Below are 26777 nucleotides of genomic sequence, written 5' to 3'. Positions count from 1 at the left end.
CTGGCACATACTCAAGAGAACTCAAAACATACATCCACACAAAAAATTATACATGAATGTTTGTAGCAACACTTTTCACGATAGCCAAAAACTGGGAACAACCCAAATATCCATCAGTTGATGAAAGAATAAACAAAATGTGGTATAGCCATACAATGGAATATTATACAGTCATAAAAAGAAATGAAGTACTGACACGTGCTACACCATGGATAAACCTGGAAAACATTATGTTAAGTGAAAAAAAACAGTCACAAAGGACCACATATTGTATCTTTCGATTTATAGGAAATGTCCAGAATAATTGGCAAATCTATAGAGACAGCAAGTAGAATGGTGGCTGTTTGGGGCTGGAGGGTTGGGAGGAAATGGGGAGGGACTGCCAGTGGATATGGGGTTTCTTTTTAAGGGTGATGAAAATGTTCTAAACTTAGATTGTGGTGACGGTTACACATTCTGAATATACTAAAAACCAGTGACTTGGACACTTTTGGTGGGTGAGTTACACGGCATGTGAATTATGTATCAATAGAGATGTTTTTAAGAAGCGCTGCTAGTAAAATAAACTACAAGCAAGATTCAGGAGATGTTTTTAAACCCTCATTTGCAGTAAGGCATTTCTTTTGTATAAGATTTAATTTTCACAAACTTTTGGAAAACGCTCCCTCAAAGGAGCTACTCCTTCCAACAGTTGTAACAGGAGTTTACAGGTCACGAAAGAGCTGGATCAATGGCTTCCATTATTTCCCTAAAACCTGAAGTGCCTCTGACACAGGTTGGTTCAAGCTTGGCTACTGGATATACTCTCTTCCTGTTGTCAACAAAGCTGCCCACAGCCAGTGCGTGAAGAGAGCTCCCAGGATGCTGAACTCACACACAAAACAAAACCACTGTTTTTTATAGTGATGACTTCAAGCGACATTATCTTGGGAACAACCAAATGGGAAGAAAGTGTGGAAGGAGGTTGCCACACCTGTAGTCTATCTGTTTATCGATTCTTTGCCAGCGATCTGTCAGCTGTGTGACTTTTTCGCTGAACTTGCCCAGGTCCAGGTCGTAGAGTGGGTACTGCTGTGAAGTCTGGGCGTAGATCTGCTGGGCTTTCTGCAGTTCTGTCTTCATGGTGGCCAACAAGGACTTCTTCAAGTTCAAGTCGTTTTTAATTTTCTGTCACAGGAGGAAAAAAAAAAAAAAGTACAAATTAACCTCATTCCCACTTGATGCTACACTGCAAGGAAAATATATCTACTGATTGCATCTCCCTATATTTATGCCAGTGACCTAGTTCCTCGTGCCGACTCGTTAAAAAAAAAAAAGGATTCGATGTGTAAATTAGTTTGAGAAATGCTACATCATCACACTCCATTCCGTTCCTGAAAAATGATAAAATCTATTAACCTATTAAAGGTTCTGAGAAGTACTACAGTACCAGCTTAACTGTGTTTAACTCGCGTTCCCCAGACTAATCTCACCACGAACGACTTTCTCACATAGGTCCTGCCAACACGCCCTGGAAAACAGTGTTCTAGAGATAACGGCTGATGTCAACCACGTGTGGCCAGCGAAATCCAGTAATCCTCCAAACTCATGAAGACTTAGTGAAACTCTACCACCGGGGACTGAGTAGTCCTGTACTCTTTCCCACAAACCGGGCCGCTCGCTGTTCAACCCTTCTCCTTACCTTCAGTCCACAGCGGTGAGCATCCATTTTATCCAGATCCAGGCAAACTGTCTCCTCTTCAGTAAGCCTGGCTTCGTAAACCTTCAGCATGTCTTCTGTCTGGAGAATGGCCTGCAGGAGTGCTCTCACCATACACAAGCTGTCAGGAGCCAAAGAGGAAAATAAAATTGCCGGCGACATAATTAGACTTGGAAACTCTCTTGGGCTCTTGCCACTCTTCATAAAAGGGAACAATATTAAAGCAGATAAAAATTTACTCTGCTTATTTGATAAGTTGCGGAGCAATACATTTTTTCCCTCTTTCATGACTCAGAACACCATCTTGCATCAATGGAAGAAGTCTAAGTTCTGGCCTTTAGAGGATGCCTTGGCTGGAAGAGACAGTTCAGAACAATGGGATTGGCACCCGAGGCTGGAGGACCCTCTCTCAAAAGCACAGAAGAATGTGAGTGAGGCTCCAATGAAAAGAGAAACCATAAGGCAACAGCTCCAGCAACCAGCACATAAAGCAAATGAAGTCTCAGAAAACGAAGCTTGAGAAAAGCCAAATATCTGAGGTCAGTGTCAGTCGCGTTTACCTATTTAAGTAGCCGTCTGTAACGCCATTGATATTTTCCAGTTTCTGAAACAATCCAAATACCTCATTCTGCAAATAGCAATATTTTTCCGAACCTCTGAAGTTAGCTAGCATGTCCTTCAGCTGGTTGAGAACTTGAGCAATTGCTTGAGAATCATTCTGTAAGCCCTGTCCAAAAAGAAGGGAAGCGCTTTTGATTTAGCTGTATGCTTCTCACCGTCATTCATGTCCTCAAAAGGCCCACAAAATGTGAACAACTCAAGTGAGAGTTGACCTTTCATGTCCTTCATCAGAGAGGCCTTACCAGCACTGGGTAAATGTGACCCTCTTCCTTAGAATATATACCTCGGAGATCCCAGTGCAGTGCCCAGGCCTGGCTGAGCGGAAGCGATCGCTGAGCTTGACACTGAAACACCTGGGCTGCAGTCCCAGCTCGGCCGATGGCTTGCAGCTCTTACCCCACCCCTTCCTGTCTACAAGTAAGATCATTCTACCTGTCTAGCCCACATCATAGATTGTTTCAGGCAGAAGCCAAATTAATGTCTGTGAAAACTTTCGAAATCTACAAAGCACTACATTGCAGAAAAGGAAAAACACTGCAGCCAGACTGAGCGGCCCACAAACTAACAGCAAAGGTGGTTTAATCCCCAGCCTGGTATCTTTCCGCAGATTCGGCAGCATGGGAAAGAAAAAAGGAAATTGTGCCAGAAGCCTCTTTTCTTGAAAATGAAGGTTTCTTGCCTATAAATATTTAAACCAGGAGGTCTTTACCAGTTCACAGTTAAATATAAATATACCTAGAATCAAGCAAAACGTTAACGGATACGTACCTCTAGCTCGTTTATTTTCACTGTGATGTGGTGCGAACACCCTTGATCTCCCAGAAGGACGTTTTTAAGGCTCATTCTGCTCTCACAGAGCTCCATCTGCCTGCGAATCTTCTGGAGCTCTATCAGCAACCACGTTTCCCGCTTGTCATTTTCTCTGTTGGTTTCAATTACTTTATTATGGTTGACAGCTTGGCAGGAATCAAGATGAGTGATTTCAGTTGTGGTTACTGTAAAAATGTTAGGACCACAAAAATCAGAGACTTCTTGGCTAGAAGGGCGCAAGCCCTCAAAAAACCATCCATGCTGCGTGAAAGCGTCGCTACTTCCTTTGATTTGGTTCTGAAAACCTAGCATCTCAATGACTTTTGATATACGATCTTTCAAAGAAGTGATTCTGCAACTAGTTTTTGGCAAACTACGTACTTTCTTTTGAAAACGGCATGTACGGTGGCTGCAAAGAAGGACTGGCTCTAAACCCACCTGTCTGGTGCTGGGGGTGGCCGGAGAGCTGGATGACCAGGGCCTGGTAATGCTTCTGGGCGTCCGTGAACTGGGTCTGTATTTTCCTCTTGTCATCGTCTCCAAATACCTCTGAGCCTTGGCTGTCTCTGATGAACTCTTGGTAACGTGACTCAAGGTCAGATATTGTCTTCATGTAATCTTCCTGCCGCATCGTTTTCAGCTGGAAATAAACCAGGCGGGGCGTGTTTCTTGGCCCCAAAGCGTGGCCAAGAAAGCTTCCCGGGAAATGCACTACTCTGGTGGCGCTTGAGGCAACGCCCCTCAAAGACCCATTAAGACAGAAAAGGTCTTTGATGATTTAGAGCTTGCGCCTAAGAACCATAGCAGTGGGTTGTCAATTTTCTTCTGCCTATGGAATTTTCTTCTTCAAAGGAAATAGGACTCAGAAGCCCCAAATGTCAAGCAGATCACAGCAAAGCTGCTCTGACTGAAAAGAGTTAAAGGGGTAAAGGGAAGCCCCAAACTTACCCATTCCCTGCCCCTCTCCGCCCTGCTGTCCCTGTCATCCCAAAGGACTCCCTCACCTGGATTCTTGGGCCACTACCTGAAAACCACTGACCTAGGGTAACGAATGCTTCCAAGAATTCAATCCCACCTTTTACTTCTGTGCTATCCAGTCAATAACTATGCCCTCGCTTTCCATTACATCTAAGGAGAGTGGGACCCTGAGTATCACAGGACCTCATGCCTTCCCACAGGGACTTCGGGCTTGTCCGGTAACTTTAATTAGTACTTCTGTTTGTCTCTTAACCGGCCGGGTGCGAATCCCTCCCATCCTGTGTTGGACGGACTAGAACCTCTAAGGAAGGCTCAGCCGACTCTCTTGTTGACGCACAAAAGCATCAGCTGCACAGCTAGGTTTGCCTGGTAGAAACTGCACTTCAGGGAGCAGCTGGGGGGCCCCTCCAGGCAGCGGGCGGTCCTGAGGACGTACCTTGGCGATGGTCATGGCCTTGATCTTCTCGATGTCGATCATGCAGTAGTGCCAGGACACCAGGCTCTTCATGTTGATGTAGAGCTGGTTCCACAGGGCCAGGATGGCTTCATAGTACTGCTCGATCCTAGGAGGCGCAGAGGGAAAGCACGCTAGCCCGGCTCTCCAAGTTCATCCCAAACGGGAAACCTGGCCACGCTCCCCCGATGGCACAGAAAACTCAAAGGAGAACTAACAGAGCAATGGGTGAATGGGGCATTTGCAAAACATTCAACATTTCAATGGATTTAGACTAATACCCAAAAGTACATTCTCAATGACCGACATGGGTTTCGATACATTGGAATCATTTTGGTCCAAACAGGCTGTACAATTTGTGGTTGTTGGGTTGTTTGTCAACAACTTTTTAATTGACAGAGGTCTGGCGCCATGCAGGCAACAGTGAGAAATGGGTCTCGGGTCACAGAACGCCTGCTGGAGCTTGGAAACGGGCTCACTGGGCTACTCTCACCCCACCCTGAGCGGGCTGAAGACTTCCATCATAAAAGGTTTGGAAGAATCTCCCCTGGACGGTCTGTCAAATGAATGCGCCACCTACTGATGGCCAAATATTGATGCTGAGTGCATTTTCTATTTGTGGCTACAGGCCAAACTACTGACTCTCTAAAAGGCAGAAGAATTTCGAAACAACGTCTTTAAGGTGCATGGCCAGAATGAGCTCCTCTACTGTCAGACATTCTTTTTCATCTTCCCATGATAATCACAGTATCTGCAACATAAAACCTCAAGACAATGCAAAGGGACCTTCACCGGGTCCCCCTCTGGGGAGAGGTGACAGCAGTAAGGAGCGGTGTGTCTAAGTGTCTTGGATCAGCGTCTGCCCTATCTCTCCCCACCCGCGTTCATGTCACGGCCAGAAGGAAGTTCAAGACATACTTGCTTGAGATGTCCACGGCCAGAGGGTTGGGCGGAGGAATGATGAGGCCCACGGAGGGCACGAGCATGTCCACGCCCCCCGGGCCAGTCACGTGCCACTTGCTCCGTTCATTATTGTCCTTCAGGATACACTCGTCCCCTTTGTGGACGATTTTCTGCAAGGCAAGCAGCACCGTGTTTGGCTTTATCCACGAGCCCACATTTTTATCTTTTTGCTCAAGAACAGAAGCAGCAGAAGCGACCATGTGCTGTTTCAGCTTTGCTCTTAGTATTTTTTGCCCCAACTGAAGCTGATCTTGACACAACCCAACACGACTGATGCTTTAAATAAGACAGGTGAGCCTACAAGGTGTGTCTGAAGGGAATGAGGTAGAGTGACTTTCCAGGGGACAGCCAGGGGAGTCCCCCGGTGAAGTGAGCAATCCTTTTGTAAAGCAGAAGCTCACCCCCTGGCTTTTCTATTTTTGTTGAGTTTGTGTTTTATATCGTAGATTTCAATGTGTGGCAGTCACTTGTCTCATTCATTTGCTCTTAAAATTGTTAAATAAAAACAAAAAAATTTTGGTATCAGGTCCCCCGAAAAATAACCTCCTAAATTAACTCCAGCATCTAAATAGCTTCTTAAAATGGGTATTTAAAATATGCCAACTGTCTTAACTACTAAAATGTAACAAGTTCGACATGGAGGTATTTCAATCTCCCTTTAGATTTCTTACTTCTCTCCACCCAAGTTCTAAAACCACTTCTGCGTGGTAGAATAAACTCCATTGTTTTAGAACGTCCATCTCACCAACTCATCACATTTTTTATTCCTTAAGTCCTCCATAATTTTTATAAGAAAATAGAGCTGTGGGAATTACATCAATAATGACTAAAAACAAGTCATCTTTCTATATAAATGTTTGTATTTACCACTGAGCCTACAGAACTGATGTGCTCGTTTAATGCGTAAAATCCGCAATGACATTCCCTTTACATGCAGCATAATGGCCACGTTTCTCTCTTTTTTTTTAATTTCAGAAATTTAAAGAGGGATCACAGATGCTAATTGCATATTGGAAGAAAAGAAGGCTTAAGCCTTAAAATAGAATTAGAGTAGTTTAAAAATAACTATTGTCCTACTTATTTGCAACTATCATACAACTCAGAACAAAAATCACTGCATTTTTTCAACAGCTTGCCACTTTGTGTACAAAAGAAAGACATTTACTAGGGTACTCACTGAAACCTAAATTAAATTCTGCTCTGGACAAAAATCCATCTGTAAAGAAAGGGACAACTTTGGCAGCGTTCTGACTAGCCGAGTACACACCTGGTCCTGTTTGTAGTCACAGAGAGCCCTGACAATAATGGGTTTATTGCTTCTGTAGTCCGGGTTCCGAGGTTTCAGCTGCACAATCCTCTTGGACTTGTTTACCAAGTTCTGCACCTGGCGCCTGTTTTCAAGGATTTTCTCCCATTCTTTCTGCAATTGCAAATAAAATCATACTCGAACATAGATACTCTCTGAAAGTGAGATAAAGACCTTCAAACGGCATTACTATAGCTATCATGACATTACAAATTAGATACCGCTGTAGCTGCATCAGCTGTAAAAAGCCACCAATTCATCTGTCGGCAGGGACCACAGGTACCTTTCATAAGAAGCCACTACAGAGGCAACACAGCCATGAATTAGGTGGGCGGGAAAGAATATCGCTTTGCAAAAAGGCTAGGCTGACAATATGTGAAGTACGCTTTTCCGAAGGGATTTTCGCGTTACGTCATCGGTGTTCTCTCCGGTTTTGTTCTGAGCGCCCGTAACTACTGAAGCAGAAGTAACGTGCCACAGCAGCTGATCGCGCAAAGAAATGTATTTTGAGAAAAGCCACTGAAAATGAAGACAATGCTTGCTTGAGCTTTGGGTACTCGTTGCTCTATAGAGCAGTACAAATCCAGATAATCTGAATTGAGTCGGTGGGCGCATTTGTTTTATTCCCGGGTAAGGGCCTGGGGTCTGAGACAGTACCTCCAACACCTTGATCTGCTCCAGCAGACGCTGCAGGGGCATGTTCTTGTCACACAGGTACTTCTTCCTGGCGCAGTCTTGGAGGCTCTTCAGGTAGGCTTCCGTCGACTGGGCCTCTTCAAAAAACTGTTAAGGATGCGGGTGACCCCGTGTCAATTAAAAGCAGCTCAATACGCGGCATCACCTAGTATTTCAACTCCAAGGACTATCTTCCCTACGAGTCTATCTGATAGGTGGTTAAAGGAAAGAATTAGAGCAGAAAGTATATTAACTTATGTGACAGCAAGAGGCTACTTGAATGATTGGTGACCAATCTGTGCTCCTCTAAACTAAAAACCAATAAAGAGTATTCACGCCATAGCGTGAAGACTCTTCAGCGCTTTTTCAGACACATTCGGAAGAGAAGCTGTGAAGACCCAAAAGACAATTAAATGATTACTAGGTATAAAAACCTGAAAGTAGGCGGCATTTTCTTTGAGATGAACATCAATGCATTTGGTGATCTGAAGAATCCAGCTCCACTGCGTCTGGAGAGTATCCATATATGCCTGAAACAAGAAAACAACAGCTGTCTCTCCACCATTCAGCCGTAGAGAGGCATCCATTATTTCACAGATAGGTGAGCCTGAATGAAAACCATGAAGCATTTTTTATCTAATTCCAAATCAAGCGAACTTTTTTCTAAAAATTGAAACCAGAATTTCCCAACAGGGAACTCTTGGTATGGTAGAAATTAAATTTTAAAACCAATTTTGGGAATTCCCTGGCGGTCCAGTGGTTAGGACTCAGCGCTTTCACTGCCGTGGCCCCGGGTTCAATGGTTGGGGAACTAAAATCCTGCAAGCTGGGTGGCCAAAAAAACAGAAAAAACCCCAAAAAACAACTTTAACAAATGGATGTAATTAGGAGTATTAGTCAAAATATTCATCCAAATGGCATGGCTACTGACCAATCAAAACAGAACAATCAGAAGAGGGATAGCACTGGGGCACCAAGCCCTGTTCCTATACAGCTGCTAGATCATGCGGAGGTACAAGGTGAAACACAGCAGGACACTATGGTCCTTGCCCCCCATGTCCTCAACCTGCCTTTTGTCTGTGGAAAAACTTTAGCCAAAGAATAAGTTTAATCAGAGAAGTGAGAAAATGCAGAAACAAAGAAACAGTCCAGCAAGACTAAATAACAATAGTTTATTCATTAAGCTTAGTCAAGGACCTTTAGTTCCTCCTCAAGGGCTATAGATAATATTCTGAACAATATCCTGTGAGCTGTCTAATAGATACTGAAACCCACACCAGGTGGAAGAAGTGAACTACATGATGACCAGACTGTCGCCATGACATAAGCTGCCACAGTTCTAAGAATTGGCCTCAAAGAAATGGGAACAAACCGACCCTGGAACTAAAGACTAACTGCACTTAAAACAATCAAGATGACGCTGATCAGACCGCGGCATGACTAATTTCAAGACGACTGTCAGAGCTGACTGTGCTGTTTCTACAGGCAGCCCCCTACCCCCATCGATAAAAGCTCTTGCCCCGGGATTGTTAAGTGGGGGGGAGGTGGCCTTTGGACGGGTTGCCGGCATCCAAAATAAAGCGAACTTTCCTTTCCACCAACCTTGCCTCTTTGTTAGCTTTTGAGCAGCAAACAGCTGGACCCCCCCCTACTTTCGGTTACAAAGGTACCTGCCCTGAAGAGGGCCTGTGGGGGATGAAGGCAGTGATGCTTACCAACTGATACGGAAATATCTGGATTTTTTTAAACAATCAAAATGGTCATACCAGCGCTACCAGCTAATGTCAGCCTTGAGCACAGCCCACAGATGGCAGTCTAGGGCAGAGGTCAGCAAACTACAGCCCAAGGGCCACATCCGGGCCACCACCTGCATTTATAAATAAAGTTTCACTGGCACACGGCCACAACCGTTCATCTACACGTTGCTATGGTTGCTTTCACACGACAACGGCAGAGTTAATATCAACAGAGACCAAATGGCCTGCCAGTCTAAGATATTTATTATTTGGTCCTTTCCAGAAAAAGCTTGCCAACCCCTGGTCTAGGGTATTGATAAAATAAACTTGTCATGGCTTTATGGTGGATAAGAACCACTCATCTGCATAGTCTTATTTTCGGAAAAGTGTCCCCTTTTTTCCCCCGGTAAGAATATAAATCTCACGAAGCCCACCTCAATTTTGTCTGAAGCTGGATGCTGACTGAGGACAAGTTGGTCACTTTCTTGTTTAAGCTTATTGAGCTCTTTTTCCTTCACTTCCAGCTGAGTCATGCGTACCTGCGAATAAAAGAAAATCAAGTCCTGTAGAACAAGTCACCGGCAGCCTTCCATCCCTCCCACCATTATTAAAGGAAGTCAAACACAAAACTGCATTTTGGAAATGAACAATGTCAAAGAATTGCATTATGTGTTCCTCAAGAATCTTAGCATTTTTAAGACCAGAAAGGATGTCTGAGATCATCCAGTAAGCAGCTGAGGCCGGACTGGTGACACGGCTTGTCTGAATTCACCCAGGTGAAGGGACAGAGCTACAACACACCGTGAGATTTTCTAATTCTCGGTTCTAAGCCACCACACTCTGCGGTACACACACTCGAGGATGTCTGACCGAACCAATCTCACCCTGTCTGCTGTCTTCTGAGATGCTAAGCCCTGCACTGCCTCTCTTAAGTCACGGAAAAGCCTTCAGAAAGGAATGGTTTTTCATGACCACTCCACTGAGGCTGAATCCCAGATGGCCGAGTGAATGATCACAAATGGGGCTTCCCTGGTGGCGCAGTGGTTGAGAATCTGCCTGCCAATGCAGGGGACACGGGTTCGAGCCCTGGTCTGGGAAGATCCCACATGCCGCGGAGCAACTAGGCCCGTGAGCCACAACTACTGAGCCTGCTGCGTCTGGAGCCCGTGTTCCGCAACAAGAGAGGCAGCGATAGTGAGAGGCCCGTGCACCGCGATGAAGAGCGGCCCCCGCTTGCCGCAACTAGAGAAAGCCCTCGCACAGAAACGAAGACCCAACACAGCCAAAAATAAATAAATAAATAAATAAAATAAAGAAAAAAAAAAAAAAAAGATCACAAATGCGTTCATGAGCGCCGCACGGCGCCCGGGGGCTTACAGAGAAGGCCTCCTGCTTCTGGGCAATGTTGGTGTTCCTATCGCTCCAGTCGTACAGCAGCTCCTCCTCCTCGCAGTCATTGATCCACATGATCTCTTGGGACGTGGCCTGAATGATGTTCTGCAGCTGTCGCAGGTGGTCCATCCTCTCAAAGGATGTTTTCTGCGCAGGAAGGTCAGGGCAGCGTTAGGACAACGATATGCACATGAATGGCGCTTCCTGCAGATTTCACAGATAAACCCTCGGGGATCCCTTTTACCAACAAAAATCCCACGCATCAGTCAAATGTTAATCTTTTGCATTCACTGATCAGCTGGTGGGTGAAAAGGACCCACCCAAACTTATGATGAATAAGGGGTCAATTTTAGATTCAAAGTAACAGCCTAATCCAGAAGGGTCTTGATTCAGACACTGGTGTTTGGCTTCAATAATTAGTTTTAGACTATAGAGAGAAAATAGATTATTAAAAAAGATAAATCAAGCTTTTTCTGCCCTCTCCCACATCCCTAAAATTCAAGGTGCCATCACCTTGGAAAATAGTTGTGTCACCACTAGCCATGTTATTTAAATAGTATCACTGCCAACAAGGAGATACTGAAAAAGTGAGGACAGGGTGACACAAATAGGCAAAAGAATGGAAATATCTCTTCTTATGAGTCAAGTAATTGATTCAGTTTGTCATAAAATGGTGATGATGGTCTGATGAACCTCTCTCTAAGGAAAACAAGTCTTATTTTTGCTTATACTTCCTAAAAAGGCTACAGTTCACAAGTGGAAAAGCTTTATGGCTTTAACTGCAAGTATTTAACAAATGCTAATTATGTGACACTTAAACTTGCAAAAACTAAGTACTGCCTTCAGAAAAAATTCTTTTCAAATGCCCTTCTAAAGGGAACACAGCAGTAGAAATAAAATTAGCATCTATAGGCCCCTTGGTATACTTCCAGGCACTTCCTGGGTCCTTAGGGATAAGGCCAAGCAGGTGCTTTATCCCCAGGTCCACATTTATACAACCGAATTGCACTGAACACAGAGCCTTCAGAAATAAGTCGTCTTACCAGCAGGTTTTCATACTCCTCCTCCAACTGGTAGATTGCAGATTTCTCACGCTAGAAGAAGACCAACAGTGAGTAATTATTTAATTCCCCTTGAGGGTTTATATAGAAAAAACAGCCCTTCTAAATCTCCTTCTGTCAAATACGTACTAACTTCAGATTCCCCGGTGGAAAGAAGAATTTGCTCTATGAAATCTTTCACCCACAGGGACCTTTCTCAGTTGATTTGGAGGCAAACCTCACTGGCCTGGTGGTGGCATCTCTAAAAGGAAAGGGCTCATCACTATCACTTAAAGAATCACTGTTAAACAAACTTTTAAAAGTTTGAAAATATCATTTAGGACTCCTCAGATCTTAGAGAAAAGAGGGAGAGATCTGATCAGATACTCAGGTAGACAAAAGTAGGCAAAAAAAAAAAAAAGGTGGAAAAAGCGAGGATGAGCATCTCCGGGCCAAGTACAAAAGTCAGTGATTTAAATGGCACAAATGAACTTATCAATGAAACTGAAACAGACTCACAGACACAGAGAACAGATTTGTGGTTGCCAAGAGGGAGAGGGGTGGGGGAGGGCTGGAGGGGGAGTTTGGGATTAGCAGATGCAAACTAGTATATACAGCATGGATAAACAACAAGGTCCTACTATAGAGCACAGGGAACTATATTCAACATCTTGTGATAAACCGTAATGGAAAAGAATATGAAAAAGAATGCATATATATGTGTAACTGAGTCACTTTGCTGTACAGCAGAAATTAACCCAACATTGTAAATCAACTATACTTCAATTTTTAAAAAGTCAGTGATTTAAAGTGTAGAGATCGGGTGGGAACCAGGTACTTAAAATCAGATGAATATTTTAGGCTGTAATCTTGGACCCAGCTTCAAGTCAGTCCTTTCAGCAAAGGAAAAATGTCAGGATGAGACACGATTTCCTTATTAGAAATACAGTTTAATTACCACATAGGAAAGGCTTCACCAAGGACTTCACCAAGGATTCACCAAAATAAAACTATAGGATTGTCGCATTTTCTCTATTTGAAGAGATGGTCTGCTTTCTGCAGAAAAGAACTACCACCCCTGAAAACATGCATTTACCAGTGGCATAAACGAGTGTGTGTGTGTGCCCTTAGTCCTGGAGGGTTAGCACAATCCCTAGTAGGTCTTTCTGATTCCACATCCCCATTTACGAAATGGGATTTTAAAAAATTTTCCAGGGAAGGATAAATTAGTAGTTTGGGATTAACAGATACACACTACTAGATATAAAACAGATAACCAAGAAGGACCTACTGTATAGCACAGGGAACTATGCTGAATATTTTGTAACCTATAAGGGAGAAGAATCTGAAAAAGAACAGATATATACGTATGTATAACTGAATCATTTTGCTGTACACCTGAAACTAAGACGACACTGTAAATCAACTATACTTCAATTAAAAAAAAAAAAAATGCCAAGATTAAAAAACAATTTTCCAGTCTGTTGGGGAAGAAATCACAGACTCATGTTTCAGCCCAAACTGCCTGGGATCAACTAACTACAGCATCCTTGAGTACACTCTTGGAAGACTCTCCAGTGAAATGTTCCAAAGTACCAGGTCGGCTTTAATCTTGTCCAGCTGCCAGCGGTAGTCGCCGATGGCATTGTGAATGCTCCTGTGACTGCCGATGTGCTGCTCGACCGAGGCCAGGTCCACGCCCCAGGTTATCATGTCCATCTCCGCCTGCCGAGGGAGAGAGAGTGGGCCCTTCATTTCTGACCCCCCTCACCTACAGCGTCATCAGGGGTCAGGTACCAAGGGACATACACAGCTTCCACTCAGACACAAATGAAGCTGTAAACAGTCAATATTTTTGAAACGAAAAAAAATTTGTAAAGGCTTGGAATTCCCAACAAGGCTAGTGAGGGTTGCACAACACAGTAAGTTGGGGGTCCCCTCAACGTATCTGTCCCCAGCTCAAGATGGGCCGAGGAGAGGTGATTCCAAAATGAGATCCTTAAAACCTAGATCATGCCCTCTAAAGAAAAAAAAATCTACCTGTGCACATGGCAAGTGGCCTGTGTGTATATACAGCTGTGGGCGCACACCTATGTATGATACAATGTTATAAGATACTGATAGAAGTTTCAATATTCAGTTATTTTTAAATGTGCGTTAATAATAGTTCATTAAGCTCGATCAGGTACTACTTCCCAAGCTAAACAGTTGACCCAAGGGAATTTTTCATTGTTTATTTCTTTAAATTGTTTTGAGCAATGTAATTTTTGACTCTTTAAATCCAGAATTTAGCACTGCCTTTCGGGATGCAAAACTCCCTATGACCCATTTCAAAGAGAAGTTACAATGTATACCCAATGCCTTAATTTCAATGAAGGCTGGCAATATGAAGATCGTGGATTTATGCTAGCTTTTTAAAAATTAAATCTACCTTTCTAATTTGAGTCTCCACTACTTCAATTTAAGAAGGCCACACAGAAGGAATCAAACATATTATTTCACAAGCTTCGTACTGTGGCGAGTCTATTGTCTTTCTTTTGCATGAGCTCATGTAAATTTCCAAATCACCTGTGTCATCTCTCCGACATGCTGAGGGCAAACATTCCAGACTGGTATTGCAGCAAGAACATAACACACATTGTTCTAAGCCACATCCAAGTTCTCATGTACTTGGCGAGCCTTCAGAAAGGGCAGCCATCAGAAAACCGTAAGTTACCCAGGACTCTGACCTTCCTCTCCCGTGGCTCATTTCGACTTTAAAGCAGAAACAAGCGAGTGCACTGGGAAAGTAATGAGATGACCAGGCTCCCGATCCCACCTCTCATTACCAGCCAGGTGTACAGTATCTGCCCCATCCATCAGCAGAAACACAAATCAGGGAAACACAACCCTGGCCCAGGAGCTGTGTGACTGCGTACGGACTGTGCCTCTGGGGACACTTCTCCCTTATCAGCTGGCCCTACAGTTCAGTCCCCTGGGAGTGGGAGGAAGAATGCAGGCTATGCTTAGGGGAAGAAGGGATAAGAGGAAAGGGCCCGAGAACCCCAGAGCAAACCAGCAGCAAGTGATAAAACTGCTTTTAATCCCTTTGAAACCCTGGGGGCTGCCTGATCTGAAAAGCAGTTGCATCTATAAAAGGGGTGTACCCCACCCCCTCTCCCCGACCACCTGCCATGACAGAAAACTGAGTCCACGTGATAATGCCGTTTTCCAAAATTTTAAAATGCTGAGCTACAAAAGATTCTTACAAAGCTACACCCAATATGAATACAGAAAATGACAAATTACGAGCTGTCATGTTCTAGAACTGTCAGAGTGACTTAAGAAGAAATGAGGGAATTTGCCATTTCATAAGTAATCTGGTTCAAAGGTTGTTTCACCTAACGTCTGTCACTGGTCACTGACCCTCCCCATGCAGTTCAAGCCCCATGAGCCTGGCCCAGCCTTCTCTGCTGGCTCCATTCCACAGGGACGGGAGTGCCAGCCCTCCCCCACTCCCATCTGAGCAGGGTTTTAGTACAGTTCATGCAGAAAAATTTGGCATTTGGCTGTACGTATCTTGTTTTCTTCAATAATATTCCTTTTCAGGGCTATGGGACATAAGCTTTGCACCTCATTTTCTGGCATGGTGCCAAAACATAGTAAATGCTCCAGATATGTGTGTTCAAAGATTAGAAGGGAATTGGGAAACATGCAAATAGGTTTGTGTTTAGGTTTCTGGGATTACAACTGACTCTCCTCCTCTATAAGCCCCACCTTCTTGTAAGTGTTCTAAAGTCTTCATAATACGTGGGAGAAAAGGTCAACTGAATGAATGAATGCACGCATGCACGTTTAGTTGCATAAGCCCTCACACCTGCGAAAGAACACCCACAAAAATCTTTAAGTGGCTGAGAAACTTCAGAACCACTGCTAAATTGGTCCAACAACAAGTAATAAAACCACTATTTCCAACAACGACAACTGCATCTCTGCACAACTGATCATTCTAACATGCCCACCTCCTCACGAGAAGGACAGTTCATCAGGATCGAGTTTTCATTACACAATTCCCATCTACATTCATTACAGCACATAATTACTACGTAAAACAACACAACAATAATTAGCACTGAAACATCCTTTGTAGAAACTCCAGTTCTAGGGAAAGGCTCAGCACCTCTGGTGCCAGTATTTCACTTCACTCCCACATCAGTGATGTCACGATTGCCCAAGACAACTGACACTTCAAAAATATAAGGTTAGGCAACCAACGAGCCCAAACCGGAAGATCCAGTTTTACTGCGCGTCCACCTTCTCCGATTTGTTAACATTTTAAATGAACCTCCACAATGTTCTCTTTTTTTCTCTTAAGTACCTCTCGGTAACACCCCGGGAGCTCAGCGATGAAGTTTTTCAGCACATAAACTCCCATAACAGATCTTCCAGCTGTGAACGGTAAGAACTAGATTTTCACAATCTACCAATTCAGTGATACGTGTTAAACATTACCTATGTGATAAAGTACAACTATAAAGCAATGAGGCTGGTTCCCTAAGCCACGTGGGAAGAAAATAATCCCTGAATTTTCACTTATTTCAAAGTAAAAGAATACGAGGAAATGCCGAAAACAGCAAGTGGTTGCTGCCAGCTGAGGTCCCGACCACCATCCCGCCAGGTCTGCGCACCTGGCCAGGATCTCTGAGAACCAACCTCCTCCCACCGGAAGCTGCTTACCCTCTGCTGTCGCATCCACCCGAGACATTCGCTGGTGAGGTGCTTGGTGAATTCATCCCACCCGGAGCCACTCTGGCAGGTGTACCCTCCACCTCCCTTGGAGCTGGCCCTTCGGGCTCGAGGGACACTGATGGCTTTGTAAAGGGCTCGCATTTGCTCCTGGAGCTGCAGCAGTCTGAAAGGAAAGGAAAACAATCACACCACTGCAGGAAAACAGCCCATGAAACACGTCCTGGGCAAACAGCCCCCTCCGTGTCAGTACAGAGATCACAAATGTTTTACTCATAGACTTTTTTTTTCTTGATCACATGCAAAGCCTTAAATATTCTGACGCTCCAAGCCTGAAGCATCACAGCAAGTGTAACTGCCTTTGCCCAACCTGGCAGCATCCTGTACTTTCTCACAAGTTCCACCCTGGGAATTTCCTAGGACCACGCGCCCTGGGTAGTGTGATCTCAAAATCAGACTACACACCTCTGCCTTAAACGGCATTTTCAGCTCTGTGAGTCTCATTTCTGTATGCATTAAACTGAGCTGGACTTAATTTTAGACTCTTCAAAGTCAATTGCTGTGCCAAAGGTCTTTGCTGCCCCCTAAGTGGAAGCACAGTGAACATCTCACAGCAAAGTCAACTCTTCAGAAGAAGCACGCCCTCTTGGGCAGGTCTGTTTCGTTCTTCGCATGGCAGCTTTGTGGCCCCACAAAAGATGAAGGTAGTGGGCTTAGTCAATTCGTATTAGAGACACATAAAGCTGCAAAATACCAAGCAAGGGAGCCCTTCCTGGGGGATATCTGTGCTTCCTTCAGGGAAGACCTGGGTCAGGGGATTGAGTGCAACTCCACGAGGCGTGCGGGCACCACACTCGCTCTGTGGGCAATACCTTTTCTGATAAACATCACAGGGCTGGCCCATCTGCCGCATCTCTCTAATCAAGCTATCGGTAATTTCCATCTGATCATTGGCCTGGGCAAAACACTCATCCAGTTCTCTGCTCTGAGCCAGCTGTATCCCATCTCCATACTTCAGTTCCTACAAGAAAGAAGTCACATGAAGGAAATACATAATACTGGAAAGAAAAGCTTCATGTGTATTACTAGAAGCAAAAGCTTCTGCTACAAACTTAAATATTATAAGTCCCCTGCCCCGTTCCACGTAAGTGCAAAAAATCTCCAACTGAAAATTGTCTTAGTAATTTGAAATAGGGAGGTAAATTCGGGAGATTCATGAAGCAAAATTTGTAGACTATATTTTAAATTTTCAGACGCCTTTAAAAGCATATTCACAGAGTGCTGACCTTTCCCTTGCTTCAGTGTTAAATGCCTATCTTTCTTATTTTCACAGGACACTCATCTAACTGTAATTTCACTGTGATAAGAACACTGTACCAGATGAGGTCTTTTTTACACATAAACTGAGCTTTTCCTGCAACTTGTGGGAAATAACTTTTCGGTTCTTAAAAAGAAAGCTGTCTAGTTAATTGTATTGAGCCAATCAATTTCCTGGTTTTGATGATGGGTGGTGATACTTAGTGAGATGGCCACCTTTGGGGGGAGCTGGGTGATGGGTACTCGGAAAATATCATGGATCTCATGCCTTCTAAGCCTGTTTCAATAAGATCCTAAGCTATCTCTGTAACATCAAGAAATACTGTGAGGCTCTCACGAATGTTACCATTTTCCCTCAATTTTCAATTGCTTATTTATCCATATTTTGTAATGTTTCTCATGTAGAATTATTCTCACAAGATGGTAAATTTTCCTGAAAAAAGACATTAAATTGATGGTGTACATCACAACCCACGACAATCCAGTGACATAAACATGTCAGGTTGCACCTCTAGGAAGAGAAAGCGTTACAAAATCAGAGAAATGACAACAGGTTGTTGCAATTCCAAAAGGGTGGCAATCCGTACTGTAAATATTTGTTGGGAAAAAAACGATGTGAAAACTGGTTCCCATTGTTAAAGCCAACATTGCAAGTAGGTTAGGAAGACAGACATCCTGCTCTAGTCTGTTTTGAGAAAAAGCATCTCTCAACACTAGGAGGGCAGGGGATGAGAATGCACAGGTCAGGGCTATGCGTCTAAGTTAACCAGGAGCAAAACCAGGTACAAAACCAGGTGTGGACAGTACTTTAGGAGAAAAAGAAAGCTTACTGGCTGCACGATCAGCTCGGCCCGCATCAAAAAATCCGAGCAGTTCTGCAGAAGCTCCTGGATGGTGTTCTGGTTCTGCCTGGACATTGTTCCGGTTTGACTGATGAGCAAACACAAAGAAAGAGAATATGAACATTTTTTTTCAATTTTGAACTAATTTTAAACTTTCAAAAAAGCTGCAAAAACGAGACAAAAACACTTCTGTAGGCCCTTCACCCAGACTGCCCAATTGTTCACATTGGTCATGTCTCTTTGTTCCCCTCCCCCCTGTATGTGTGTATATCTATTTATAGTATATATACATTTTTCTGAGCCATTTGAGAACAGTCATGCTTCTTTATCCCAAAATATTCCAGCATGTATTTCCTAAGAGCAAAGCCATTCCATTATATAACCACAGTACAATTACCAAAATCAAGACATTTAAAAATGATGGAATACTATTTTCTAATCTACAGAACTTTTTCAAATTGTACTAACCTTCACACCAAGTTTTTTTTTTTTTTTTTTTTTCTGGTGTAAAATCTAATCCAGAAATATTCTTTTGAGTTGTGAAAACACATTTCCAGCATCTTCCTTCCCTGTCACCCCTCCCCCTTCATCCCACATCAATGCCATCACGAGTCCTTCTGGGAAAGGTGGCATCAGACCCAGAGCTGCAGGGTTTCATTGACCAGTCTGGCTGAGGACAATTGTAGGAGACAAAAGAAAAGCGTATTCTGCAAAAATATTTTCTGCAACCAGAAAAAGCTGATAATGGTAAAGGAAGAATGGGGTGAAGAAAGTGATGGGAAATTTAAATATCTTTAATGCAAAAAGCCACTTTTCCTTTCAGGATGACCCCAGAATATTATCCTGTACAATGATACTAATCCACATGTGTACTTCAAACGCAGCACTATTCTGGAAGACAGGTAGCAGAAACCTTAAAACGACGGTGGTATTTAAGAAGAATGTTGTAGATATTCTACATTTTTTTTTTTTTAATAGAGGATATCATGGCCAGCTGATTCTTTTTTTTTTTGTATGGCTGTGTTGGGTCTTCGTTTCTGTGCGAGGGCTTTCTCTAGTTGCGGCAAGTGGGGGTTACTCTTCATCGCGGTGCGCGGGCCTCTCATTATCGCGGCCTCTCTCGTTGCGGAGCACAGGCTCCAGACGCGCAGGCTCAGTAGTTGTGGCTCACGGGCCTAGTTGCTCCGCGGCATGTGGGATCTTCCCAGACCAGGGCTCGAACCCGTGTCCCCTGCATTGGCAGGCGGATTCTCAACCACTGCGCCACCAGGGAAGCCCCCAATATTCTACATTTTAAAGAAAGAGATTATAGAAATTCAGTTTGCTCCAGATACAAGTAAAAAGAGTAATCTATCGTAAAACAAGTCTTACTTTTTAATTTGCCAGGATACATTATTTTACAGCACAGCCCACTACGGCTTAGTTTAAGAGAGATTTAAAGCACATTAAATTATTAACGTTCAGGAAAGGCCTTATGAATGTCCTACAAGAAACCTGAGTTCCTCCAGGACTTCTGAGCTACAGCCAGGCCGGCTTGAGCTTCCAGATAAAACAGACGCCTGTTCAATGTACTGAACTTTCTTTTATGTATGTCTGTGTCGGGAAGGGTATCTGTGTGTGTTTTAAAGAAAGAATTTCTGGACTTCCCTGGTGGAGCAGTGGTTAAGAATCCGCCTGCCAATGCAGGGGACACGGTTCCTGGGGGTCTTCGAGCCCTGGACCAGGAAGATCCCACATGCTGCGGAGCAACTAAGCCTGTGCGCCACAACTACTGAGCCTGCGCTCTAGAGCCCGCGAGCCACAACTACCGAGCCCATGTGCCACAACTACTGAAGCCTGCGTGCCTAGAGCCCGTGCTCCACAACTAGAGAAAGCCCGCGCGCAGCAATGAAGACCCAAAGCAGCCAAAAATAAATAAATCAATTAATAAATTTTTAAAATAAATAAATAATGAAGAAAGAATTTCACTGTTTAAAAAAAACGTTTGAAAGGCACAGGCTGTACTAGGCAGAGACAGGGTAAAATCACATGAATGTGGGAAACTTCTCCCACCGCCCCTTGATTCTGCCTCATTTCACATGGGAGAGGCGCTTTCTCTCTCTGCCGGCCAGGCTTCCCTACAAGCCAGCCCTGGCTGAAAGTATGTGGGTGAGAAACCAGCTCTCCTGGGAACCAGTGCCAGATGAGGCCGCAGCTCCTCCAGGCAGGCCCTGGCACTGCCCACCCATCAACACCAGGGCACCCCACCCTCACCCCGCATGAATGCTGCCCTTCTCTGCCTGCCACTGAGAATCAGACAGGAAACCTGGCACACTTCTCGGATTGCTGAGATGTTAACAGGACTCCATCCGTTGTCAAAACTTGTGTAAAATTCCACTTGACTTAGAACACTTTCCAAAATGCACCCATTATAACAGGGAGGAAAGAAATTCAAGAGACAAAGGGAAAAAAAGAAAAAAGAGAGACAAAGGGAGAAATTAAGAAATACAGAAACATCACTGAGAAGTCTAGGATGGGTAAGTAATTAGGGAGGTCCTGTGTAATTAGATTTGTTTTCTTTAATGAAGGGGCATGAGAGGCCCTTTCTTCTGAAACATGTAGTAATTCTGGTCAGCAGTTGGGCTCAGAGGGTGATTCCAACAGAGAATGCCAGTTCCTTGCATACAAAGGAAAGGGCTCTCTCTTAGCACAGTGGAAAGTCAAGAGTTTCTGAAATGATTTAATAACTGTGTGCTACTGTAAAAACACAGTGAGTGCTAAGACCGAGGGAGATGGGGAAACTGGGTGAGGGTGTATGAGAACTCCCTCTACCTCTGCAGCTTTTCTGTAATCCTAAAATTATTCCAGGATAAAAATGTGTAAAAAAGAAAAAAAAAGCAGAGAGGCCAAACTCACTTGTGAATGAAAGTTCCAAAGTGTATATACAAGTCTTTTTAAAATGAATTTATGACACTAAATTCATTTGCCAACAAAATATGAAACTCTTCAGCTCTTTTTACCCAACTACTAGAGTAGTTAGTTACATGACACTTAGAAATGAACTAAGGAAAAAGAGGTGAGGCAATTAAATGCTGGCTTAAAATATTGGTGGACTTGCACTTAAAAAACAAAAAGGTAAAAAAAACAAAAAAAACAAAAAACTAAAACTGTAACTTCATATGCTGTTAATGATACTAAGAAGAATTATTCATGCTTCACTAAAAGGCCTGCCTGTGTTCACCATACACGCCCTTGATAGCCACTAAAACCCTATGTGTTTGCCGTGGCATTTTAGGAATAGATTAACAACTGTCTGCACAAAAATCTAATCTTTTTAAAAGTCAAAAGGAAGAAAAAAGAAAGAAAAGCTAAAGTGTTAGAACAATGTAATGAAGAATCTTTGGTATTGTGATTTGTCGGTAGGAAAGTATGATCTAATTAACCAAATTTCCTTAGGCACAACTTTTCAAGACTGTGTCTGGTCCTTAAAGCAAGATCTACAGATCCCGTTTGTCATCTGTAAGAATCTCACTTCAGTCTGAACATCCTTGGGAAACAGACCATCAAATCGAGCAGGTGGAAGGACAACTCAGGCCCCTGAGGTTTATTGACGAGAAAAGAGAATCCGCCTTCACATTTCAGCTTGCTTGTCCCCGCCCAGTGAAGGATCCACACAGAACTGACTGTACTTAAGTCAAGGAGGAAGTGTCCGTGGAGAGGATTTTGACTCACTAGACACTGACTCAGATGCTGTGCAGTGCTGGATGAGTCCTGAACTTTCTCACAAGTTCCACCCTGGGAATTGCCCATGAGGGCAATTCTCTTCAGCAGGAGAGCCAGGAGAGCTTGCTTCAGGGAACACGGGCATTTTGTGTGTCATTCAGAACTTTTTAAGTCAAAAATCATATTTTTTCACATAATTTTAGGTCTTTTGTCTTTTATCTCAGAAATATTCTAGATCTCAGTTTTCTCATCTTTTGGGCTAGGTGCTATATAAGATTTCCTTAGCTCCTTTGTTCTGTAACTTTATTTTATGAAACCACCAAGCTCACTCCTCCTATTGAAAATAATCCCAAAGTCTATGTTCTGTGTAAAGGTAATGAAGTTTCCTCTTCATACAGTGCAATTTGGGAAAATGCAAAATGCCATCATATAGGAAGAAATCATTTTAAAATAAATACTAATTTAACAAGCATATAAGGACTTTAAAAATCCCTAGCCTCAAAGAAATTTTCAACACTGGTACGTATTGGTATTAGGGGTGCAGAGATTTTAAACCATGTTAGGAATTGAACTAACGAGGTCAGAGTTCAATTTTTAAGTCCCATTTCAGTGTCACGGAAGATGAAAGAAGTCATGCAAAAAAAAAAAAAAAAAAAGAAGAAGAAAGAAAGAAAAGAAAACTCATTTGGGTCAAATCAATCAAAAAATATTGACTTCTAAACTAAAATTAATAGCTCGCCTTGAAAAAATAACATTTGTCCTTAAAAGTCTTTAACTTTTCTGAAATCCTCTTTTATTTTCAAACTTACAAAGACAAATTATTCGTAGAACAAAGAACCTGCCTACACTTTTTTTGAAAATTCATTCTAAAACTTGTTTAAACAAGTAAGGGTTCCAACAGTTTACATAAAGATCCCTTCATCAGAGGCTAAAAGGAAAACATGGTCTGGCCACATGAATGTGTGAACGGTATTAAAGAGCTTTTGATGTTTTATTTTACTACCTCCAAATAACAGCCTTTTCTTAAAAAATAAGACCCCAAAATTAACTGTGAAGCCACTAGTTTCACACTTTTCCCAAGAATATTATAGACAAAAATACAAGACAAATACTTTGAAGAGAGTCTTGAAGCATTACAAGATATTTTTTAATAGTTACTCTCTTTGTTTTATAAGTCATTTTACAATCATCTATGCTGTTCATTAGACACTTGGCCGGTGCCACGTAACTCTGGATTTCTTTTTGTATATACACTGGGTTGGCCAAAAAGTTCCTAAGAGCCTACGGAAAAACCCAAACAAACTTTTTGTCCAACCCAATACTTTCTCTCCCACTAGGTTCCTTCTTTCCTTCCTTCCTCTTTCCTTTGCCCCTTCTCCCTCTCTCTCTCCCACTCTCTCTCTTCTTTTTGTTCATTCCATCAACATAAGGTCCTGGATGTGTGCCGGAAATTATGTCTCACGTGTATTTGGATTCATGGAATAATGACCTTGGAAAAACTCAATGAAGATTTGATGGAAATGATAATTATGTAATGCATTAATATTGATCTTAAAACTTATTTGCATTCATATTGATCTAAAACCTATCTGCTGAGCTCCTTACAATGTTTAAAACATGTTCCATACGTTATTTTGAGTTTCTTTAAAAGATCTTAAGTAAAAAGGAAAACATCCATGGAGTCTGTAAAAAAAAAAAAAATTTACTTCTTCATTTAAGGACAATACCCTACCTCCAAGACTCACTAAACACATCAGTGGAAATGTCATGTATCAGAAGTTACACACCAAGTGCTTCCACCTCCATAGAATTTTCCCGGCACATCTCTGCCCTCCTTCTGCACGAATTATTTACACACCTGTCTGCCCACCCCTGGAGAGCAAAGTCCCACATCTTAGTCACTTTCGACTCCTACATGCACCTAACAACACAGGGTTCCGCAGCCATAAGGTCCTTAACATATGTTTGTTTGGTTTAGGAAAGTAGAAGAAAAACAAAGGCAGATCAAAGACTGATATGAAGATATTACTACTCATTACCCTGATTTCCAAAGCTCAATCAGGTAGCGCATCTGCTGCACTCCAATTCCCCACCAATAGTGGGCAAAAAAAAAAAAAGGTTTTTTCTATCAATTTTAGGAAGAAGGCCTCCTCTGGGCCTTCATCTTGTCCTCACCCAGGAGCTCTGGAAGCGGTACTCTAATAAAGTTCCACTGCCTTTCCGTGTTTGCTATTTTCACAGTTTTTGGTGGCTTGGGGGGGGCCAGGGAGGGTAACCTGATCACAGATCATTAACTTCATAAAGGGTTTGGGGTCCACCCCGTTCTCAGCCACTTCCGGCTGGACAGCCTGTGACTTGGAGCAAGTTAGTAGACTCGCGGGGCCTAGGGTTTCTGCAGGAACACAGTCACCTCTCGGGGTTGGCCTGATGTTGAGAGGAGAAGCCAGTGAGGTCTGCAAAGCCCGGCAGAAACTAAATCCTCGCTGCGAGATCATTCGTACAGGGGAAGCTGCTGTTGTGACATGATTCTCAGATTTTGCTTTTACTTTTCATTTTGTGTTTTTTGCCCCAGTTCATCATTTTAAGGATATCCTGCAGCAAACTGGAGGTGGAGTGAGAAGCAGAAAAAAAAAGAAAGAAGAAGAAATGATGATTGGGTATTAAGTGTGAGGCATCTGAGACTTTCTCAGGTAATTTTTAATTCCTAAAATTATCTATGAGACCTAAAATAAGGTTTGAGACCATTCAAAGACAGAGATACATTTTAACTGCACGAAAGACATCTTTTGAAGGTTCAGAAAAAGATGCTTTCCTTTCTTTTATTAAATGGGGATGACTATTTGACCCTTACAAAGTCAAGGCCAAAATAGGGATTTCTGTTTTGAATTCCTTCCCTAGGTGAAAACTTACATTCATTCTGACGCCTAAAAAAAACCGTTTACAAGTTATCTGGTTATCCACCAAAAGGCCAACTCCTTTTTAAGTTTTTTCAGGTACCTTATGAAGCAAGGGATATTACGTTTGCATGTCACACATTTGAATTCCAGGCAAAAACTCAAGACCTATGGCCTGCAGTCTCTCACTCTGGTGTCCTCATTTTCCTGAAATGTAGGTTTCACATTCCTGAGGTCTCCGAAGGTCCTGGACCCTCCCAGCCCAAGGTGCTGGTGGTAAGCTGCACGTGACGGGGCTGCGCTGGTATTTTACGGGATGCTGAGGCTTGGGGTCCGTGGGGCAGTGGCTTCAACATCTGAACTACCCCTGCCCATTATCCCAGGAGGGCCAGAGGGAGACTGGAGAAAAGCAAAGGGCGGAGCGGCAGGGCCCCAGGCACCAAGGCCTCGGGACTGAGGCACTTCTTCCAGAACCTTTGAAAAGTCTGGAAAGACTGGTTAGCTGAGGGCTGAGCTAAGACTCCCCAAGACACACCCACGCCCTCCTCAGCTCCACCCGAAGAAGTCAGTGTGGAGGCATCAGCACTTTTTTTGTCTTTCCCAAGACATTTCAGGCACCCGGACAACAATGAAATTACGCCCATGTTTACAGAAAAGATTAACTACTTGTTGAAAGCTGCTCTGTAGATGTGCCTGACATTTAGTGGGCTTAACGCAGCATCACACTGTGCTTCATTCCTCAGCAGATGGAAACTCTACAGGAGTGTGAATGCAAGAACACAATGGTTATGAAATAAATATTTCCCAGGAATGCAACAATTTAGAAAGAAGTAAGAACTCCTGTTGGGTAGAAGAGTTTACAAGAAGAGATGAATTCTAATAACTAAAGTTAGATCTCGTCTTGCACCATCGTGGTATACTGGATTCAAATGCAGCTTAATTACTAACTTAGCTGCTTGACCTAAGCCGAGTCATCTAACTCCTTTAACCTCAGTTTCCCACCTGTGAAATGGGAAGTCTGTCGTGAAGCTTGAAATAACAATATACCTGGCACATGGTGGGTGCTTGCCAGGCAATGGTAACTATTATTAACCACTGATCTGATGTTTGTATAAAATATATAACCTACTCAAACTTAATCACTATGTAAGTGTTACTATCTGCCATATATTAAGCTACACTGAAGCTTACTTTGCCATCGTTTCCCAGAAAAATATTTAGAATAACCATTCTGAGTCAGCCAACTCTAAGCCTGTTTTCTCAGACTCTCCCTTGCCTCTCTGATCCAGTTCTGAGCTGAAGCTCTCACTCTATCACATCTACCTCCTGTCCCACTGCTACCAACCTCGACCAGACTTTCATCACCTCCCTCCTTCACTGGTACAACTGCTTCCTTAAGGCAACCCCTCCCACACACTGCTGGCCACAGCAATAATCCTACAGCTCCCTGTGATGGTCTTATCTCCCTGCTCCTTCAAAGGAGACCTTCACTGGCTCGGATGAGACCTGCAAGGGCTCCCCTGTGCCTAACCCTAACCCACCACCGTGGATTCGAGGTCTCCCAGGTCCTGGCCCCAGCCCGTCCTTCCTCCTTCCGTCTTACTGTTTCCCCACTTAAGCGAA

General features: G+C 43.2%; 1 protein-coding gene across 6 annotated transcripts in view; it reads right to left on the bottom strand.

Annotated features, from left to right (window-relative positions):
- The window catches only part of DSP (desmoplakin), a 42502-nt gene that overhangs the window by 11141 nt on the left and 4584 nt on the right, over positions 1–26777 (bottom strand). For all 6 annotated transcript variants that reach the window (XM_082413241.1, XM_082413239.1, XM_082413242.1 and 3 more), the window contains exons 2-18: positions 18547–18646; positions 17272–17420; positions 16391–16565; positions 13271–13399; positions 11678–11728; positions 10620–10781; positions 9677–9781; positions 7941–8036; positions 7489–7614; positions 6793–6945; positions 5481–5635; positions 4545–4671; positions 3569–3770; positions 3089–3315; positions 2260–2426; positions 1682–1820; positions 974–1167 (exon numbers count right to left, since the gene is read on the bottom strand). In XM_082413241.1, the coding sequence (XP_082269367.1) occupies positions 974–1167; positions 1682–1820; positions 2260–2426; positions 3089–3315; positions 3569–3770; positions 4545–4671; positions 5481–5635; positions 6793–6945; positions 7489–7614; positions 7941–8036; positions 9677–9781; positions 10620–10781; positions 11678–11728; positions 13271–13399; positions 16391–16565; positions 17272–17420; positions 18547–18646 (2457 nt within the window). The remainder of the gene's footprint in view (positions 1–973; positions 1168–1681; positions 1821–2259; positions 2427–3088; positions 3316–3568; positions 3771–4544; positions 4672–5480; positions 5636–6792; positions 6946–7488; positions 7615–7940; positions 8037–9676; positions 9782–10619; positions 10782–11677; positions 11729–13270; positions 13400–16390; positions 16566–17271; positions 17421–18546; positions 18647–26777) is intronic.

Source organism: Balaenoptera physalus (assembly GCF_965194825.1).
Source record: "Balaenoptera physalus genome assembly, chromosome: 11".
In the NCBI taxonomy this organism is placed as follows: domain Eukaryota; kingdom Metazoa; phylum Chordata; class Mammalia; order Artiodactyla; family Balaenopteridae; genus Balaenoptera; species Balaenoptera physalus.
This window is presented reverse-complemented; position numbering and strand designations above follow the sequence as displayed.